The sequence below is a fragment of the Camelus dromedarius genome, chromosome 6, assembly GCF_036321535.1.
Source record: "Camelus dromedarius isolate mCamDro1 chromosome 6, mCamDro1.pat, whole genome shotgun sequence".
Classification (NCBI taxonomy): Eukaryota; Metazoa; Chordata; class Mammalia; order Artiodactyla; family Camelidae; genus Camelus; species Camelus dromedarius.
Genome location: NC_087441.1, coordinates 7,950,482 through 7,968,031, shown reverse-complemented (window position 1 = coordinate 7,968,031; position 17,550 = coordinate 7,950,482). Strand labels below are relative to the sequence as shown.

Sequence of the window (17,550 nt, the reverse complement as noted above, 5' to 3'; positions counted from 1 at the left end):
TATACTTAACCCTTTTCAATGCATCAGGAGGCCTGATCTAATTTTGTTTTCTTCTCCTAATCATCAGTTTTCTCAATTTGTTCTGCAGTTACTCCCTTTTCCATTGGTTTATAACCCAGGGCCAGTGATTTGCACAGCTTTGGGGCACTGCTCACCTGTACCCAGCCCTGAGCCCCAGGGAGTTGACCGTGTGGATACCACACCCAGATTTTGAATTCTTTGAGGGTGGGAGCTATGAGCGAATGAATAGTGAATGAATGAAGTAAGGCTAGAGCTGTTTGAAGGTAAAAGGTGATGTCATGCGTAGAAGTGCCCACTGTACATGGTGGCACCAAGTAGGCACCTAAGAATGAAAACTTAGCATTCTTTTCCTTTTTGGCATCCAGAAACCTACAGCTAAACATAGTGTCCAAGTGAAGTAATTCCAGGAATCACTATGCCCTCTGTCACCCAATCGCTTATATGCTTTTACTTATCTCTTTTAATGGTCCTGTTGGATGTGTACCGTTTAAGATAAATGCTCCCCAGATTTCCTTGAAAATAAATAAGGTGTAAGTAAGAATCCAATGAAGAACAATAGATATTAATTGTGGCATTTTGTTGTGCTAATTTTCTAACTATTAAAAAGATTTAAAACATAAAAACCCATGAGCCCCAGTTCTCTATTTTGCAGGGAGATGACATGAAAAGTATTTAAACATTTTGCTTTCCTAAAAAATTTCTTTTTCTGGATTACAGACTGGCTTTTTTTTCTTTTCCTGTAAGATGTTATAATTTAATATTTAGTTGTCTTGTCTTCAAATAATTCCTTATATACCATTGTTGCAGTTCATCTGTTATGCCTCAGAATGACCAAAATGCACAGATTTTCTAGGGCATCCAGGGCGTCTTTATGCTGCTCCCTGACCGTTCTGGTACCATAGCCTCCGCCCCTTCACCCTCAGGCATTTGGCAGTCTCTGTACAGAGGGTCTTATTGTGGCTTCTGAGGCCCCTGCTCCAGGATCAGCTGAGAGCTATTTCAGATTAAAGTCAAAGTTCCTGATTCAGTGGGACCAGGTGGGGCTGGGGCATGTATACAGACGTCCCTCGATATCCATCAGGGATTGATTCCAGGACCCCTACAATACCAAAATCCAAGGATGCTCAAGTCTCTTATGTGAAATGGTATATTATTTACCTAACCTACACCCATCCTCCCTTGTACTTTAGGTTCCTTATAATACCTAAGACAATGTAAATACTAAGTAAATAGTTGCCAGTATACAGAAAATTCAAGTTTTTCTTTTTTGGAACTTTCTGGATTTTGCGTGTGTGCATGTGTGAAAGTTTTCCATCAAGGTTGGTTGAACACAGTTGTAGAACTGATGGACATGGGGGCTGACTATATTTAACAAGTCCCCAGATGATTCTTTTTACTCACTTTAAGTTTGAGAGGCACAGGCAAAGGAGCGAATTTAATGAACAATTGGGGTGGAGCTTTTCTAGATCACTAATAACTAGAAAGCAAACTGAAACCTAACTGAAACCTATCTTAATCTTTTGGCGTCTGCTAAGCACATAAAGAGAGTGCCCTCTTCTGGCTCCTTGCTGTACATGCATATGGTTTACTTCATTTTTTTTCCCCTTAATTTTTACAGCCATGACATTTTATGACTTGATATTTGAGCTTAAAAGCAGAAAGATGGTCTCAGTGATCCGCTGTATACCTAACCAGGAAATATACATATTTCCCTTCACTATGTCTAATAAGTATGAAGGGAAATAACTTCTCTTTCCCCCTCCCAGTGGTGAGCATGATTAGTTCTTTGTGTGACTTTTCAGAGTTTTATTCTTGGATGTGGTCCATCTGATCATAGGGCCATCAGGACGGTATCCGACTGGCTACGTGGGCCTGAAACACTCAGGCTCGTGAATTAAGAGAAGTGGGTACCAGTAAGTACCGAGTGACTCTACCTTTATCGCCTCTCTCCTTGTGGGCTCAGTGAAGTCCCCCCACGCCCTCCGCCTGCAGTTCAGACAGTCCTGCAAGGCTGATCTGTACGTTACAAATGCCTAGGGCTTATTTTCATGAGAGAGTGTCTTTATGAAATTATGTTTATTTCCAGGTATCAAATACTGTGTATGCTTTTGTCTTATTTAAAAAAAAGTGGCATCTTACTTTGTTGAATATTTTCTTCTTACTACTCTGCTTAGGAGGGAAAGACAAAAGAGACGCCTGTGAAAGGGTGTGTGCTGAAGTGATGTTCAGAAGCAGTGATTTTTCCCAGCTGACTGGGTTGCTTGTCACAGCCCTGACAGATTTGTAGATGGTGCTTTTAAACCGGTTAGAACAGACCATCAAGTCAGACTATGATGAATGCAGTGAAGAAAGTCCTTCACCTCCAGCCTTTTGTTTTCACCAGCGTTTCAGGGTAACAGTCTTGCGGAGGCAGGTTCCCGAGTTCAGTCAGCTTTGATTTCATGATGCCTTTGGCTTTGTCCACAGCGGCAACGCAAAAACTGAGCTGTTTAGATTGCCCAAGTTTCTTTGAATCTATCAATTCACCCCAGATTTATATATTTTGTATCTCAAATATTTGCCAGGAGACTAGAGTCCGCCCCACCCCCGGCTTTCTGAGCCCCTGCGTTCCTCCCAGGACCACTTCTGTGTCTCTGCCTCTCCCGCTGTCCTCTGGGCTCTGTCCGCCACCCCGCGGTGGTGAGGCCGTCTTAGGCAACCCACATCTTTGGCCTTAAATTATCATGGCCACGGCACTATCCATCATCATTTCTCCTACTTAAATGAACAGAATGGAAAATCAAGGTGAAATAATTGAACTGAATAGGACTTCTGAATTAAGAATTCCTGATTTACGTATATCACTTATATGTGGATCTAGAAGACAAATGGACTTATTTATAAAACAGAAACAGACTCACTGACAAAGAAAACAAACATGGTTACCATACGGAAAGGGGGTGGGAAGGGATAAATTGGGAGTTCGAGATTTGCAGATACTACCTACTATGTACAAAATAGATAAGCAACAAGTTTCTATTGCACAGCACAGAAAAGGCTATTCAATACCTTGTAACCTTTAATGAAAAAGAATATACGTATGTATATGTATGACTGAACTGTTATGCTGTACACCAGCAATTGACACAACACTGTAAACTATCCTTCAGTAAACAAATAAAATAAAATAAAATAAAATAAAATAATGCATACTTTAAAAAAAAAAAGAATTCATGGTTTGTGTGTTTAGACCAAACTACTGATTAGGGTAGTTTCCAGGGAATATTGTGATACTTGGATGTTCAGCTATCTGTTTATATGAATCCGTTTTTTAGAAAACCACTTATATACTTAAACAAATCATTTTAAATTGAAGAATTCCACATTCTTCTTTTCATTTTTGTAAAATACACATAATATAGCATTTACTATTTTAGCCATTTTGATGCGTACAGTTCAGGAATTAAGTAAATTTTTGTTGTTCTTTAACCATCACCACCATCCTTTCTCAGCTTGCAAAACTGAAGCTCTGTACCTCCTCCGTACAACAGTTCCTCTTTCCCCTCCGCCCCCCATTTGCAGCCTCTGACAACCACCTTTCTACTCTCTGTCTCTCTGATTTTGATCGCTCTAGGTATCTCCTAAGTGGAATCAAAATGTATCTGTCCCTTTGTGTCTTTATTTCACTTACCATGTCCTCAGGGTTTATCCATGTGGTAGCACGCGTCTGAATTTTATTCCTTTTTAAGACTGAATGATACTCCATTGTATGTATGTCCCACATGTTGTTTATTCATCCATCCATCAGTGGGCTCTTGGCTTTCTTCTACCTTTTGGCTGTTGTGAATAATGCTGCTCTGAGCATTGACGTACAAAATACCTGTTGAAGTTCCTGCTTTCACTTCTTTTGTGTTCATACCCAGAATTAGAATTGCTTGATCAGATGGAAATTCTATTCTATGTTTAACTTTTTGAGGAACTGCCATACTGTTTTCCGTAGTGGCTGCCCCATTTTACATTCCCACCAGCAGTGCACAAGGGTTCTAGTGGCTCCACGGCCATGCTAGCACTTGTCTTCTGCTTTTGTTTTGCTTTGCTTTGTTGTTCTTGTTTTATGAGAGGCATCATCATGGGCGAGAGGTGGTAGCTCGTTGTGGTTTTTGTTGGTCATTCAGTCAGCACTTACTGGGTCTCTACAAACCTGACATTTATTCAGTTCTATGAATGGATTCTTTTTTTTGTGTTATTTGATACACACATACATTGCAAAATGTTTATCACAATAAGGTTGGTTAACACCTTCACCTCACGTAAGTACCATTTTGTTGTTGTTATGATGAGAACGTTAATGCTCTACTCAAAGCAATGTTCAAATGTACAATACAGTATTGTTACCTAGGGTCACCATGGTGACCATACTTTACTTGTAGACTTTTTGATAATGGCCATTCTGGCCAGTGTGAGGTGATACCTCACTGTAGTTTTGATTTGCATTTCTCTAGTAATTAGCGACGTTGAGCCTCTTTTCATATGCCTGTTGGTCATCTGTCTTCTTTGGAGAAATGTCTGTCTAGGGCTTCTGCCCATTTTGACTGAGTTATTTGGTTTTTCCCCTTATGTTGAGTTGTATAAGCTGTTTGTATATTTTTGGAAATTAAGCCCTTATCAGTCGCTTCGTTTATTCGTGAATATTTTCACTTGGTCTGCAGATTGTCTTTTCGTTTTGCTTATGGTTTCCTTTGCTGCACAGAACTTATAGATTAGGTCCCATTTGTCTATTTTTGCTTTTATTTCTTTTTCTTTGGGAAACTGACCTAAGAAAACATTGCTATGAATTTATGTCCAAGAATATTTTGCCTATGTTCTCTTCTAGGAGTTTTATGGTATCGTGTCTTACATTTAATTCTTTAAGCCATTCTGAGTTTATTTTTGTGTGTAGTGTGAGGGAGTGTTCTAACTTCACTGATTTACATGTGGCTGTCCAGATTTCCCAACACTACTTGCTGAAGAGACTGTCTTTTCTCTATTGTATATTCTTGCCTCCTTTGTTGAAGGTTAATTGACCGTAGGTGTGTGGGCTTATTTCCAGGCTCTCTGTTCTGCTCCATTGATCCATATGTCTGTTTTTGTGCCGGTACCACACATTTTGATTACTGTAGCTCTGTAGTGTTGTCTGAAGTCTGGGAGGACAGCCAGACTTAGATATGACACCAAAAGCACAAGCAAAAAAAGAAAAAAATAGATAAACTGGACTTCATCAAAATGAAAAACTTTTGTGCATTAGAGGGTACTATCAGCGGAGTAAAGAGGAAACCCATGGGGTAGAGAAATCATATATCTCATAAGGGATCGACACTGAGAACCTTTAGGACAGAGCACTCTTAAAACCCACATTCAATTTTTAGAGAAAATCGAAGGCTGTGGAAAAGCAGTTTATACCCAACTGTCGCCAGGTACTCACCAAACCCGGGCCAGTTACCGCCAACCTTAAGTGTATCTTTGTTGGAGAGTCACTGCCCCGCCCTTGAGGACTGTTATTGACATAGAAGCCATCCAGAATTTCTGCTGGTAGAGTGTAGGGAGCTTAATTAAAGGGAAAAATTGTTTTTCTTTCTTGCAGCTAAGCAGAAGAGTAATGTCTAGTGGCGGAAGGACACCAGATGAGATATACCGTCTGCCAACAGGACTGTAAATCTCCCATATTAAATTCAGTTCTTCTGGAAGGCATGGGTTGCAGATTCACAGTCATGTACTTTGTCTTCTTTCATCTGTAATAGTGTCTTAGCCCCAGTGCTGTCTAAGCTCAAACTTCTCTAGGGACTACAATATACTTAAAAAGCCTCTGAAACCATTTATGACAGGGTATCATGATTCTTTACATTCTGAGAGATCTTTAGGTCACACTTTAGGAGAATTTTTCCACTTGGCATAAGTGAGCCAAAGATTGGTTTAAAACTTTATTGTCCTAGGAACCTTTTCTTTCCTGTGAAAGAGAAAAGTCCTAAAACACATTATAATTGTCCTACACCGCCCCCCCCCCACCTCTGTCTGGTTGTTTATTCATCTTTTTCTAGCATTTGGAGGATACTCAAGCTCCAGCGTGGGTCGACCCTCAGGACTGTCAACACAGTTGTGCAGGTTGGGCACTGTGCAAGGGAGCCACATGTGAGAGAATACTGTTTACATCATAGACATCCTAGATTTGTGTGTTAATTGTGATGATTTTTCTGGAAGATGCAACAAAATACATTGTTCTAACAAAATCCATATATTATGATCAACTCCTAGGAGTGGACAAAAGCATCCTGAGGAAGGGGCACGTTTGCATAGTCCCAGGGAGGCTCTGTGTGGGCAGCCCTACCTGTGCTTTGCTTCAGGTCACACCTGGAACTCCAGAGTATGGTTTCCTCCACAGGATGCTCCTCCCATTCCATGGGCACAAGCAGAGAGGCGGCTGTGGACCAGGCCACCCTTCCACTTGACCACCCTGTTAGCTTTGCAGCAGTCCCACACAGCTGTCTGGGTGTCCCTGACTTTCCTGAATGAAAGGTTTCTGTGGGGCCCTACAGTGTCAGAGGGCAAGTTCAAGATCATGTCTTAGAAGATGACTAACCCACAAAGATCCTGCAGCTCAGGGCGGGAGGCCCCTCAGCCGCTTATATCAGCTTGATTCTGCTGGTTGACTGAGTTGTACTGTGACATTGCTGGGAGTCTGCCCTGTGCCCTCTCTCCCGTGAACCATGGCACCCCAGAGAGAGGTGTTTGGGTGGCTGGGCGTGGCACCTGCTGCAGGACCTGCGGTCCAGGGCGCTGGCTGGTAGGCAGCTGGTGTGCTTGGCCAGCGACACAGGGGAGCCTGGCTTAAGATGGCCTCTGTTCTACAGGATTTTTTATGAGCACTTGAAATAGGTTGCCTTATCCATGTGTTTTCAGATGGAGAAATAGATGCATAGATGTACAGACATGCTCGTGCCAGGTGAAGGTTGGTTTTTGGTCTAGAAACCTCAGCTCTGTCCTGGATTTCGTGTGGGTCCTTGTAGCACCCAAAACTCCTGCTTATGAGCAGAGGTCCCCCTCATTCTTTGTGAAGTGTTTGTGTGTATTATATTATAATCAACATGAACGAATGGATGAAACTTACATGGAGGCCCAGTTGTGAAAAAAAATGACCTTGTTTTCATACATATTTGGTATTGGGCTGAAATGAAGTAATGCTTATTGTTAAAGCAGTGTTGGTGTCTGTTGTCATATTTATAACCACGTCTGCATGGCAGGCCCTCTGTTGGGTGCTGGGGACACTACAATGCATAAGATGAGGCTGGTGTCTTCAAAAGGTTTGCTACCTAGTTGGGGGAAAGATGGATATGCTCGTGATGGCAGCACCGTCAGGAATTTTAAAGCAAGTGTGCACGGCAGCCGTGAAGAGGCCAGCCTGGTGAGAACAGGCCCAGAATCCTGGAGAATAAACTCCTAAAAGGAGCATGAAGACATGTAAGACGATGGCGTGGAGGGAGGGCAGTCTAGCGGGTGGGGGCATCCGGGAAGCTCACCTTCCCCAGGACCTGCAAATGGGGTAGGGTGGCAGAAGGTGACCCTGGAGAGGTAGGTAGGGGCCAAATCACAAAGGGTCTCTGGAGTAGATTTCTCCAGCTGCTGTCACAACGTGCTGCAACCTGTGTGGCTTCAAATAGCAGAAATGTGTAGTGTCACAGTTCTGGAGGCTGGGAGTCCAGAGTCACGCCATCAGCGGGACCACACTTTCTCTGCCCGCTCTCCGGGAGAAGGTTTCCCTGCATCTTCTGGCTCCTGTGGGCTCCTGGCTGTCCATGGTGCTCCCCGGCTTGTAGAGACATCACTCCAGTCTCTGCCTCTGTTGGCACATGGCTGTCTTCACAGCATCTTCCCTCTGTGCGTGTCTGCGTCTTGTGTCCCAGTTTGCCCTTTTGATGAGGACACCAGTCACAATGGATCAGGATCCACCTGAATGACCTCGCCTGAACTTGATTGATCTGCAAAGGCTCTCTCTACAGATGAAGTCACATTGGCAGTTGCTGGGGGGTAGGACTTCAGCAGATCACTTCTCAGGGGACACAACTCAACCCAGAGCAGCTTTGTATGCTGGTTGAAGAAGTTTCTTTGGTAGCAACATAGGCTGTGAGTTGCAACCAGAGGACAGGACGTCGTGTGTGCTCTGGAGGGTGGGTGGAGGTGGGGGAGCTGAGCCAGGCCAGGCCTTGTCCTCCAGGTCCTCACACCTAGGCTGGATGCCCCAAACACAAGTGCACAGGCCTTGTTTCTTTCTCTTTTTTTCCTTCCTTCGTTCCTCCCTCCCTCCCTCCTGCCTTCCCTCCTTCCTTCCATGTTGTGTTAGTTTCTGTGTACAGCAAAGTCACTTAGTTATTCGTACATTCTTTTCCGTTATTGTTTATTACAGGACACTGAGTATCGTTCCCTGGGTTATACAGTATGACCTTGTTTATCTATTCTGTGTGTAATAGTTTGTATCTGCTAATCCCAAACTCCTAATTTATCCCTCCTCCCATCCCCTTTAGTAACCATAGTTTATTTTCTATGTCTGTGAGTCTCTTTCTGTTTTGTAAATAAGTTCATTTGTATCATTTTTTTGATCCCACATATAAGTGATATCATATGATGTTTGTCTTCCTCTGTCTGACTTACTTCACTTAGTATGATCATCTCTAGGTCCATCCATGTTGCTAGAAATGGCATTATTTCATTCTTTTTTATGGCTGAGTGGTATTGTACATATAAAGCACAACTTCTTTACCCAGTCATCTGTTGATGGGCATTTAGGTTGTTTCCATGTCTTGGCTATTGTAAATAGTGCTGCTGTGAACATTGGGGTCCATGTATCTTTTCGAATTCACATTTTCTCCAGATATATGCCCAGGAGTGGGATTGCTGGATCGTATGGTAACTCTATTTTTAGATTTTAAGGAATCAAGTGGCTGCATTAATTTACATTCCCACCAACAGTGTAGGGAGGGTTCCCTTTTCTCCACACCCTCTCCACCATTTATTATTTGTAGACTTTTTGATGATGGCCATTCTGACTGGTGTGAGATGATACCTCATTGTCATTTTGGTTTGCATTTTTCTAATAATTAGTGACGCTAAGTATCTCTTCATGTGCCTATTGGCTATCTATATGTCTTTGGAGAAATGTCTGTTTAGGTTTTCTGCCTGAATTTTGATTGGGTTGTTTTTGTTTGTTTGTTTTTCTACTGAGTTGTATGAGCTGTTTGTGTACTTTGGAAATTAAGCCTTTGTTGGTTGCATCATTTGCAAATATTTCCTCCCAGTCCATAAGATGCCTTTCCATTTTATGTATGGTTTCCTTTGCTGTGCAAAAGCTTCTAAATTTGATTAGGTCCCATTTGTTTATTTTTGCTTTTATTCCTATTGCACAGGGCTTATTGCTTGACTTGAGCAGGATAAGATACACCTAATAAATATGAACAATTTATAAAATTAAGAAAGAAGAATTTTCAGGGAATCAGTCATTGCTTAATGTATGGTGGTTTCTCCTTGCTTTTTATTATGAAAACTTCATAGATGAGCAAGAGTAGAGTGACTGGTAACCCCCTCGTACCACGACCGGCCTGCCCACCCTCACTTATTTACGTCTGGCTTCGTAGGTCAGTCGTGGCATGAACGCCAGCTTTGTCACGTAGCGTGGGGCCCATTGCACAATGTCCGCGAGCCTCGGCTTTACTTATAAAATTGGGATGACACCTGATGATGACTCAGAGAGCAAATGCATGTCAGGGGACCTGCACAGCCCCTGGCATACAGTTGGCTGCTAGTAAGTGTCACTGTGCGTTTCTGAATGTGCCCCAGAAGCCTAGGACCCCAGGGCCCTGACCCACAGCTGTTCTTGGTCGAGCCTAAAGAGGTAGTCGGAACAGGACAAGCGACCACTTGTCAGGAGACCTCGGGGGATGTCTTTCCACGAGCATTTCCTCAGAGTAGTTACATAAGTTAAAAAAAAAAGTTAACAAAAAGTAAATACTTAGTGCTTTTTAAGGAAGCCTCTGGTAAGAAATGGCTGGGGAATAGAAAAGAAAAAGAGGGAAAGTGGAATAAACAGGGACTGAGCCACAGGGCAGCGCTCCCCAGTGAGCAGAGCCTGACTGCAGGGCTGGGCTCGGGCCTGGGACTCTGCATTGCTCACAAGCTCCCAGCTGGTGCCACTGCCGAGAACCACCGCCCACACCTGGAGTAGCCAGGACATGGGGCAAACTGGCTTCCACGGGCCAGGCTCCTAGGTCTCTCTGCCCCTTTTTGTACTTCCTGTAAGCTGAGACTGGGTTTCACATTTTTTAAAGGGCAAAAAAGTCGGAAGAATAGTATTCATAACATATTTAAAAAAATGTATGAAATTCAAATTTCAATGTCCAACTTTATCAGAACACAGAGACACCCCCTCTTTACTGTTGTCTGTGGCCTCTGTCACAAGTGCAAAGTTGAGTGCGTGGGACAGAGAAGGTGGGGAGCCCAGAATATTTACTAGATGGCCTTTACAGAAAGGGTGTGTCCACCTGGTAGAGCTGCAGGGCCCAGGGAAGCCAGCAGGGGGCAGCAGAGGGCCGCATGCGGCAGGGCCTCCCAGGGCTCAGGACAGGTATTTAGAAATGTGACAGCGGGAGGTGGGGGACTAAGCTGAGGTTTAGGAGGGAGGTATGGGCCAGAGGTAGAAATGCCCGGGCAATTAGCATGGGAGGTGAGGTGGGGCAAGTGAAGTGGAGAAAGCCCAGGGTATGTAGGACTTACATAAGGAGCTCTTCAAGGGTTGGTGGGAGAGGTGGGTCCAGGGGTGGTGGCCCAGGGACGCCGGTGGGGCTTGGACTTCAGGCAAAAGCAATAGGGAGCCACTGGAGGGATCAGGCGGTGGAGTGATAGCATGGAACTGAAGGAAGGGCCCATAGCTCTGGTGGCTGGGCTCCCAGGAAGCTGTTGCAATGGTCCAGGGGAAGGGGCCGGCAGCCATCTGAGCTGTGAAACAGCCCATCCTGCAAGAGGGCTCGGAACGCCCCTTCCCTTGGAGTCTGCATTTTCTCCCAGGACAGGCCAGACGAACAGTGTCTTTTCCCTTTCCCCCGTTTCCCTCCACTTTCAGCACAACCACAGTGCACTTAGGGGGGCTCTCTTTTTACTTCTGGCCTCCCTGTTTTCTTTCCTGTGGCCCCTGCAGATGCGGGATTTCACCCACTCCCAGTTGGTTCTACTCGATTAGTGCTCAGCCTTTGCTTGAGGCCTTTTTTTGCTTTTAAAGAATTATTTCTTAATGGGGCAGAGGCATGGCTCACAGACTCCTTTAGAAGCTGGCGAACACCACATGAGCCCCAGAAAAATGAGCACAGGCAGGTGGACTCAAAATCTGAGATATGATTTCAGGGCTCATGCACTCCCCAAGCTCCCAGTTTAGGAGCACTGGCTTGGGGCTTCAGTTCTGGGTCAGCTGGAGGTTAGCTGTCCCTGGCTTTAAGGTTTGGGGCTTCATATCAGAGACTCAGTGCCAAGACCTCCCTGTAATTCCTGATTTTCTTGGTATCCCCGTCGTTCCTCCCATCTTAGGGAGATGGTGCAAATACCTAAGTCTGTCTTTGGAATGGACTGAAACCTTCGCACACAGAGGACAGGAGCTGCACAGACCACCCAGGACGGCAGGTCTGGTGGTTCTCGGCTGTGTGCTGGGCGTCGTGGAACCCTCTGGGAACTTCCCTGAGCTGGAGAATCTGCATCTGGCCTCTGGGCTGGGCCGGTGGGCTGACCTCTCCCTATGCATTGGGCCAGGAAACATTGTGTTCACTTGGAGAGTTCTACTGGGGATCTTAATATATCGTAAAATCCCCTTTCCTTGCAACATAAAGAGTACTCTATCAGTTGCAGTCTTATTTAGGAAATTATTTGCCTCTATAACTAGAAGTAAGTAGATTACATTTTTTAAAAGATTAATTCAATCTCTACAACAAGGAATGTTTAAAGGAATATAGTCATTCCATTGTGAAATGTTTCTAAAGAACAGATGGAAGCTTAGAAATTTGAACTATTTTTCAAATTATCCAAAATTTAAAAATCTAATCCAGCATCAGCTTTTCATAAAAGCAGTCATTTCCAGCAAGTATGGTGTCTTTGTGTGTATGTGTGTGTGTGTGTGAGCGCGCGCGCGTGTGTGTAATAACATCTTCAGTGGAATACAATTTATATAACACAAAATGCACCTATTTAAATGCACAGTTTCATTTTGGTGAACGTACAGAGCTGTGCATCACCCAATCCTGGTACCCCAAAATGGTCTCTTACTTTTTAATCACAAGATGGGATATTAGAAAAATAATCTTAATCGATTGCACTCTGTATTTGCATCATCTAAGTTATATTCCTACCAACAAATGACCTTTGTTGATATCTCTTCCAGGCAAACATGAGACAGCTGGAGCAAAGCTCTTGCAATCTTATCAGGCATTGAGGTGAGTGTTTTAAAAGGACAGGCCGTCCTGGGCCCTCCGGGGCTGGGGTGCGAAGGACGTGCTGAAAGAACTGAAAGATCCCTTGCCTTTCAGATATCACCGCTTTGGAATGTAACTTTTTTAAAAAGACGATAAAGTGCTTGGAAAAGTTTCAGAGATGTTTCCAGATTCTTATGCAAAGCCTTCTCGGAGCTAGCCTAGTATTTTCTCTCAAAGTATTTTGTTTCTTAAATCCTCCTGCAATGTTGTCAGGAAACTGAACGTTGTTTTTGATGGCATGTGCAGTGAAATTCTAAACCAAGTATTTGCTTTTATGAATCATTCATATCTCCAACATCTTGCCCAGTGCCTGACACCTTAGAAACATCTGTGGAATAAACATTGGTGGTTTTGAAAAATAGCCCGAGAGATAGTAACGTTTTACACAAAATTCTAAATACCTGGCTCCCTTGAAGCTAGCAAGCGCTCACACACCTGACTGCGCTGAATTTATTAAAGTGCACTGTGTGCTCCCCACCAGCAGCTTTTTTTTGCTCCTCCGTTTTTCCCCCCTACTTCTTTTAGCACGAACTTCTAATTCCTCTTGTGGTCAGTTTTGAAATCCATGGCATTTTGGGAATTCTGCTTGAACACTCAAGTCTGGAGTGTTCTGGATCACACATGTGGAGTCCGGATTTCAGAACAGCCAGGCCGCAGAGCGGGTCCCGAGCCCCCAGCTCTGTGTAACCCACGGCGGAGGGCCCTGCGCACACCTCAGACCGCGTGACGCTCGTTTCCCACATTCAGGTACCAGGGGATCATGCCCTCTACAGAGCAGATCCAAGCAGCCTGCTTGACCCTCTTCTAAAAAGTGAGGAGGTGTTTTTTTTTTTTTTTAAAAAAAGGCAGAGAGCTTGAATTATAGGATGATGCAAATCTTGTGTGTTTCTAAGACTAACACTTGCACAGCTCACGACCCATTTCTTATCCCTGTGTTTTCCCTCGGCAGCAACATATCTGTGGTTCCTCCTACTCCACCTCCTTTCAGTGAAAGCCAGTGCAGTGGCAGCCCCGGCAGGGTAATGTTACAGTTCTGTGTGCCTCCCTGGGAGGGGACAGGGAAGGGAAGCAAAGGGAGGTGGGACTGAGAGCCTCATGGTCAAGGGTGGAGCAGGTCTTGAGGTGAGGAGAGTAGGGGGCCCTGATCGGAGGTTGGGACGCTCTGGACCCTGCCCTGTGTCTGTGCTTCCATCCCCTCCTCGTCAGTGGACTCGTCTTCTGCCTGCATCCCACGTCCCCATCTCTTGTTCTTGTCATTTTGTTGGTTCTCTCCCCAGCTGTGCCCTTGAGTGTGGGGGTCTGGATGGGCTGCAGTGTCAGGGGTCTCTGGAGGTGTAGCAGGAAATACAGGTTGATTCACAGGTGTGGGGTTCACAGATGTGGGAGTGCCCATGAAAATGTGTGTGCATCTTTTGAGTGATACTAACATAAAGTAGACGAGGGCTGTTTCCACCCAAGGAAGTTAGCCACGTGATCACGGGGGAGTGACCCCGGGCTCCCACCTCGCTTGCCTCCCATGGCAGTTGTGAAAAATTAACAAAATGATGGCCATGCTGGTACTTGGAAACTGTAAAGTGTCTTGGAAACAGGTGGTCTTGATGATTTTCATCATTATTACTTTGTGTATTAAAAGGAGTAACTCTATCTGTACATGGGATATCCACGCCTGCTGGTGAGACAGAAAATATATACATTCTTGATTCAATTTCAAACTGAGACCCTGGAGTGACCATCAAAATCCTGCTCTACTCTCTGCTTGAGAGAGATTTTTAATTCTCTGAAGTTATTTGAGCACAGATGTGCTCAAGACATTTTACTGAGATGGATGGATGGATGGATGGATGGATGGATGGATGGATGGATGGATGGACGGACGGATGGACGGACGGAGGTGACTTGCAGAGGAGCATGATCTCATTTCTGTTGTTTCTCTCCCTCTTCCTTCTCTCTTCTGTGTTGGGAGAGAAGGGACTAAGCCTTGGCTCCATCTGCTCACCTTGTACCTGATGCCACCCTCAGCCCTGTGTCACGTGCTTTCTGCCCATGTTGGCGTCCCCTCTGCATGGACCTGGGGTGGGGTCATAAGAGGAGGTTAAAGAAGCAGGAATTTCCTTGGGTAGAGCTTTGAGCCATGAAATGTCTGTCATTATTTCTGAGAGGTAGTTGTTACCTTGCTAATAACTGGGTGATGAGGTGGTGGCACTCCTTCCTTTAATGTGGGTGTCAAATCTCAGAGGGGAAAATCTGCGTGAGGAGGACCCCCACCCCGAGAGGACGGTGCCCTCTACTCCCGCATGCATGCTCACGCACCAGCACGCACCCCGAGATCCCACGCCCGCACCTGCCGGGGTCTGGGAGCACAGCCTGGAGGCTGCAGGGGCAAACACGGGATGGCAGACGTACTCTCATTCTCTCTCCTTCTGTCTCTGTTTTAGTTACAGGAACTTGGTCAGTTTAAAGGATTTCATAAGTCCGTGGAGAATTTGTTTCTGTCTGTTACCACCCACGTGAAAAGTAAGTGGATGCCTCTCCGCATGTCCTCCCACCACCGTCCAAGCCAGCCATGTTCACTGACCAAGGCCTGTCCGGTGACCCTGGCTGGGACAGGGCCACTCTCTCTGTCTCTGGCTCCTGGGGAAAGCCACAGCTCTGAGCCCTTTACCCCTCCAGCTGTGTTTCCATCAGAGACAGCTCTGAGGGCCTGGTGTGTGTCAGGACCATTCTAGCTGCTGGATGGAGAAAGATGCCCCAGAGTTTACGGACAATTGACTTGGGAACAGGGGAGGCTCCGACATGCTGGTGGGAAAGGTGAACACCCTGGGGCTTTGAGGGGGGCGTGTATGGGGTCTCCTCTAGAGAAAAGAGACCATCTACACATTTACCCCAGGAAGTGCATGCAGGAGATACTTAATAAACAGCAAAGCAGAAGGATTCATGCAGTAACACCTCAAGGGACGGATCAGAGGACAGAGGGTGCCCTGGGGCTGCACTGTCCAGTATGGTGGCCTCTAACCACATGTGGCTCTTGAAATGTGGCTGGAGTGAAATACGCATTGAATTCTAGAGACTTAATATTGAAAAAAGAGTGAAATTTTTCATTCATTTTAATATTGCTTATATATTTTCACAATATTTTGGATATATTACATTAGATGCAATATAATATTAAAATAATTTTACCTGTTTGTTCTTGCTTTTTAAAATGTGGCTACTAGAAAATTTGAAATGACGTATATGAGCTGAATTCTGTCTCTAAAGATAGTTTCACGGTCCATGTTTGAGAGAGACAAGAATCTCATGGGAAAAGGAAGGTACTTTTAAAGAACACAGTCATCTTTGAGGTGGCTCTCCTTTGGGTGTGGGGTCCTTCCTTATATTATACTGAAGAAAAAGATTAAAGTCATCTTTTCAGGGTTGGCTTACTAAAACGGTTGTAAGGATACCCCAAGTCTGCTTTTACCTCGAGAAGTAGTATTCAGTTGTAAAGTCTTTGTAAGGAGCCGCTGACTAGCCAGCTGGTTTGTTCAGCTGCCTTCTTTGTGTGTGGACAACCGCACACTCGGGACTTGTGGCCGGGATGCAGAGTAACTTGGGTTGGAAGGTCTCCCTTGCGCTCCCGCCCTGGCGGTGGCTCTGGCTGCCGAGGTGGGTGGTCACCTGATTCTCCCTCAGGAGCCAGCCCCTCTGTCCTGGGCAGGGGCCCTGCGTCCAGTGCACGGTGCCCCGGAGCTCGGGGGGCTGGGGTCCCGGAGGACGGCTCCTGTAAGTCTTGGCCGAGCTGTGTGCTCTCACCTGTCACCCTTGTATTTGTTTTCTAGAACTCTCCAAGTCCCAGAATGACGTGACCTCTGACAAGCAACACCCAGCTCTGGGTCCTGGGCCGTGCGCAGGCCCGACGGAGAGACGGAGCCAGTCGGACACTGCGGTCAACGTCACCACCAGGGTACCCCCGGTCACCCCTAGATCACCTTCTAGCCCCTTTTCTCTATAGATTCTTTTCCCTTTTATTTTATAGCTAAACATCAAGCAGTCTGAAAAACATAATTATAAACCCCCTCTACTGGGGCAGGGGGCGCTGGCCCAGTGAAGGTTAAGAGTCAAGGTTGATTTGGAAAGTGGTTCAGAACAGGGAGCGGCTCCCACCTCATTCCAGGCCCCTGGGGCTTCCACGTGTCCTCCGCCACTCCTTGCTGGCCTCGAGGCCACGCCAAAGGCAAAGGCTGCCCTCAGGCCTGAGCTGTGTCTGCGGATTCGCTCACTCAGTGCCCTGAGGCCTGCCTGTGTCCCGCGTCCCACAGCCTCTGCCTAAGACCTGTCCTGATTCCTGCAACCACTGAAACCAGAAATGCTGCATGCTTAGGTGACATCGGGAGGGGGACCCTCCAGGTGCCTAAACCACGAGCCATCTCACCTAGTACGGGCCTGTAGGAGGGAATCACTCTTTCCACCAGCATTAACCATTCAAGACGCAGAAGCACTGGAGTCTGAGGGAGAGTGGACTTTAGGACCAGAAAACCTGGGTCCTCATGCAGCAGAGGGGACCTGGCTCTGGCAGGTGCCCCCACCTGGCTGTTTTCAGGGTCAATGTGACAGCTCTGCTTGGCTGGACAGGACAGGTGTCCCTTCTGCACAGTGGTGGGCTCCTGTCAGGATGTCCCCAGCAGACTGTTCTGTGGGTGGAGCCGTGAGCGTGAGCCTTGCTCACCTGCTGGGGCTTCCACACACTCTCAGGATGTCAGATTCCACCTCCATCCGCACATCATGTCATGTGAACCCCCCGAGCATCAGACTGAGTCCCCCGAGCTCCCCGGGGAATGAATATGATGATACCTGTCCCGCCCAGAACTGTGCAGTGTTCTTGTGAAGCTCCCCTGAGATAACTTAGGTCACAGTTGAGATACTGTGTAATCGAAATATAAATCTAAATTGCTGGCACTTGTTACTGTGTGCCAGGCTCTCACCAAAAGCTTTACCTGGACTCTCACTTTATCCTCATACCGCCCCGCGGGCGGTGGAT

The 17,550-nt window shown here is 45.8% G+C and overlaps 1 protein-coding gene across 10 annotated transcripts in view; it reads left to right on the top strand.

The window, feature by feature from the left end:
* Positions 1–17,550, top strand: part of SYTL3 (synaptotagmin like 3) — a 78,052-nt gene that overhangs the window by 31,556 nt on the left and 28,946 nt on the right. For all 10 annotated transcript variants that reach the window (XM_010996650.3, XM_064486519.1, XM_064486518.1 and 7 more), the window contains 4 exons: positions 12,443–12,494; positions 13,483–13,552; positions 14,969–15,047; positions 16,352–16,476. In XM_010996650.3, coding sequence (XP_010994952.2) covers positions 12,443–12,494; positions 13,483–13,552; positions 14,969–15,047; positions 16,352–16,476 — 326 coding nt within the window. The remainder of the gene's footprint in view (positions 1–12,442; positions 12,495–13,482; positions 13,553–14,968; positions 15,048–16,351; positions 16,477–17,550) is intronic.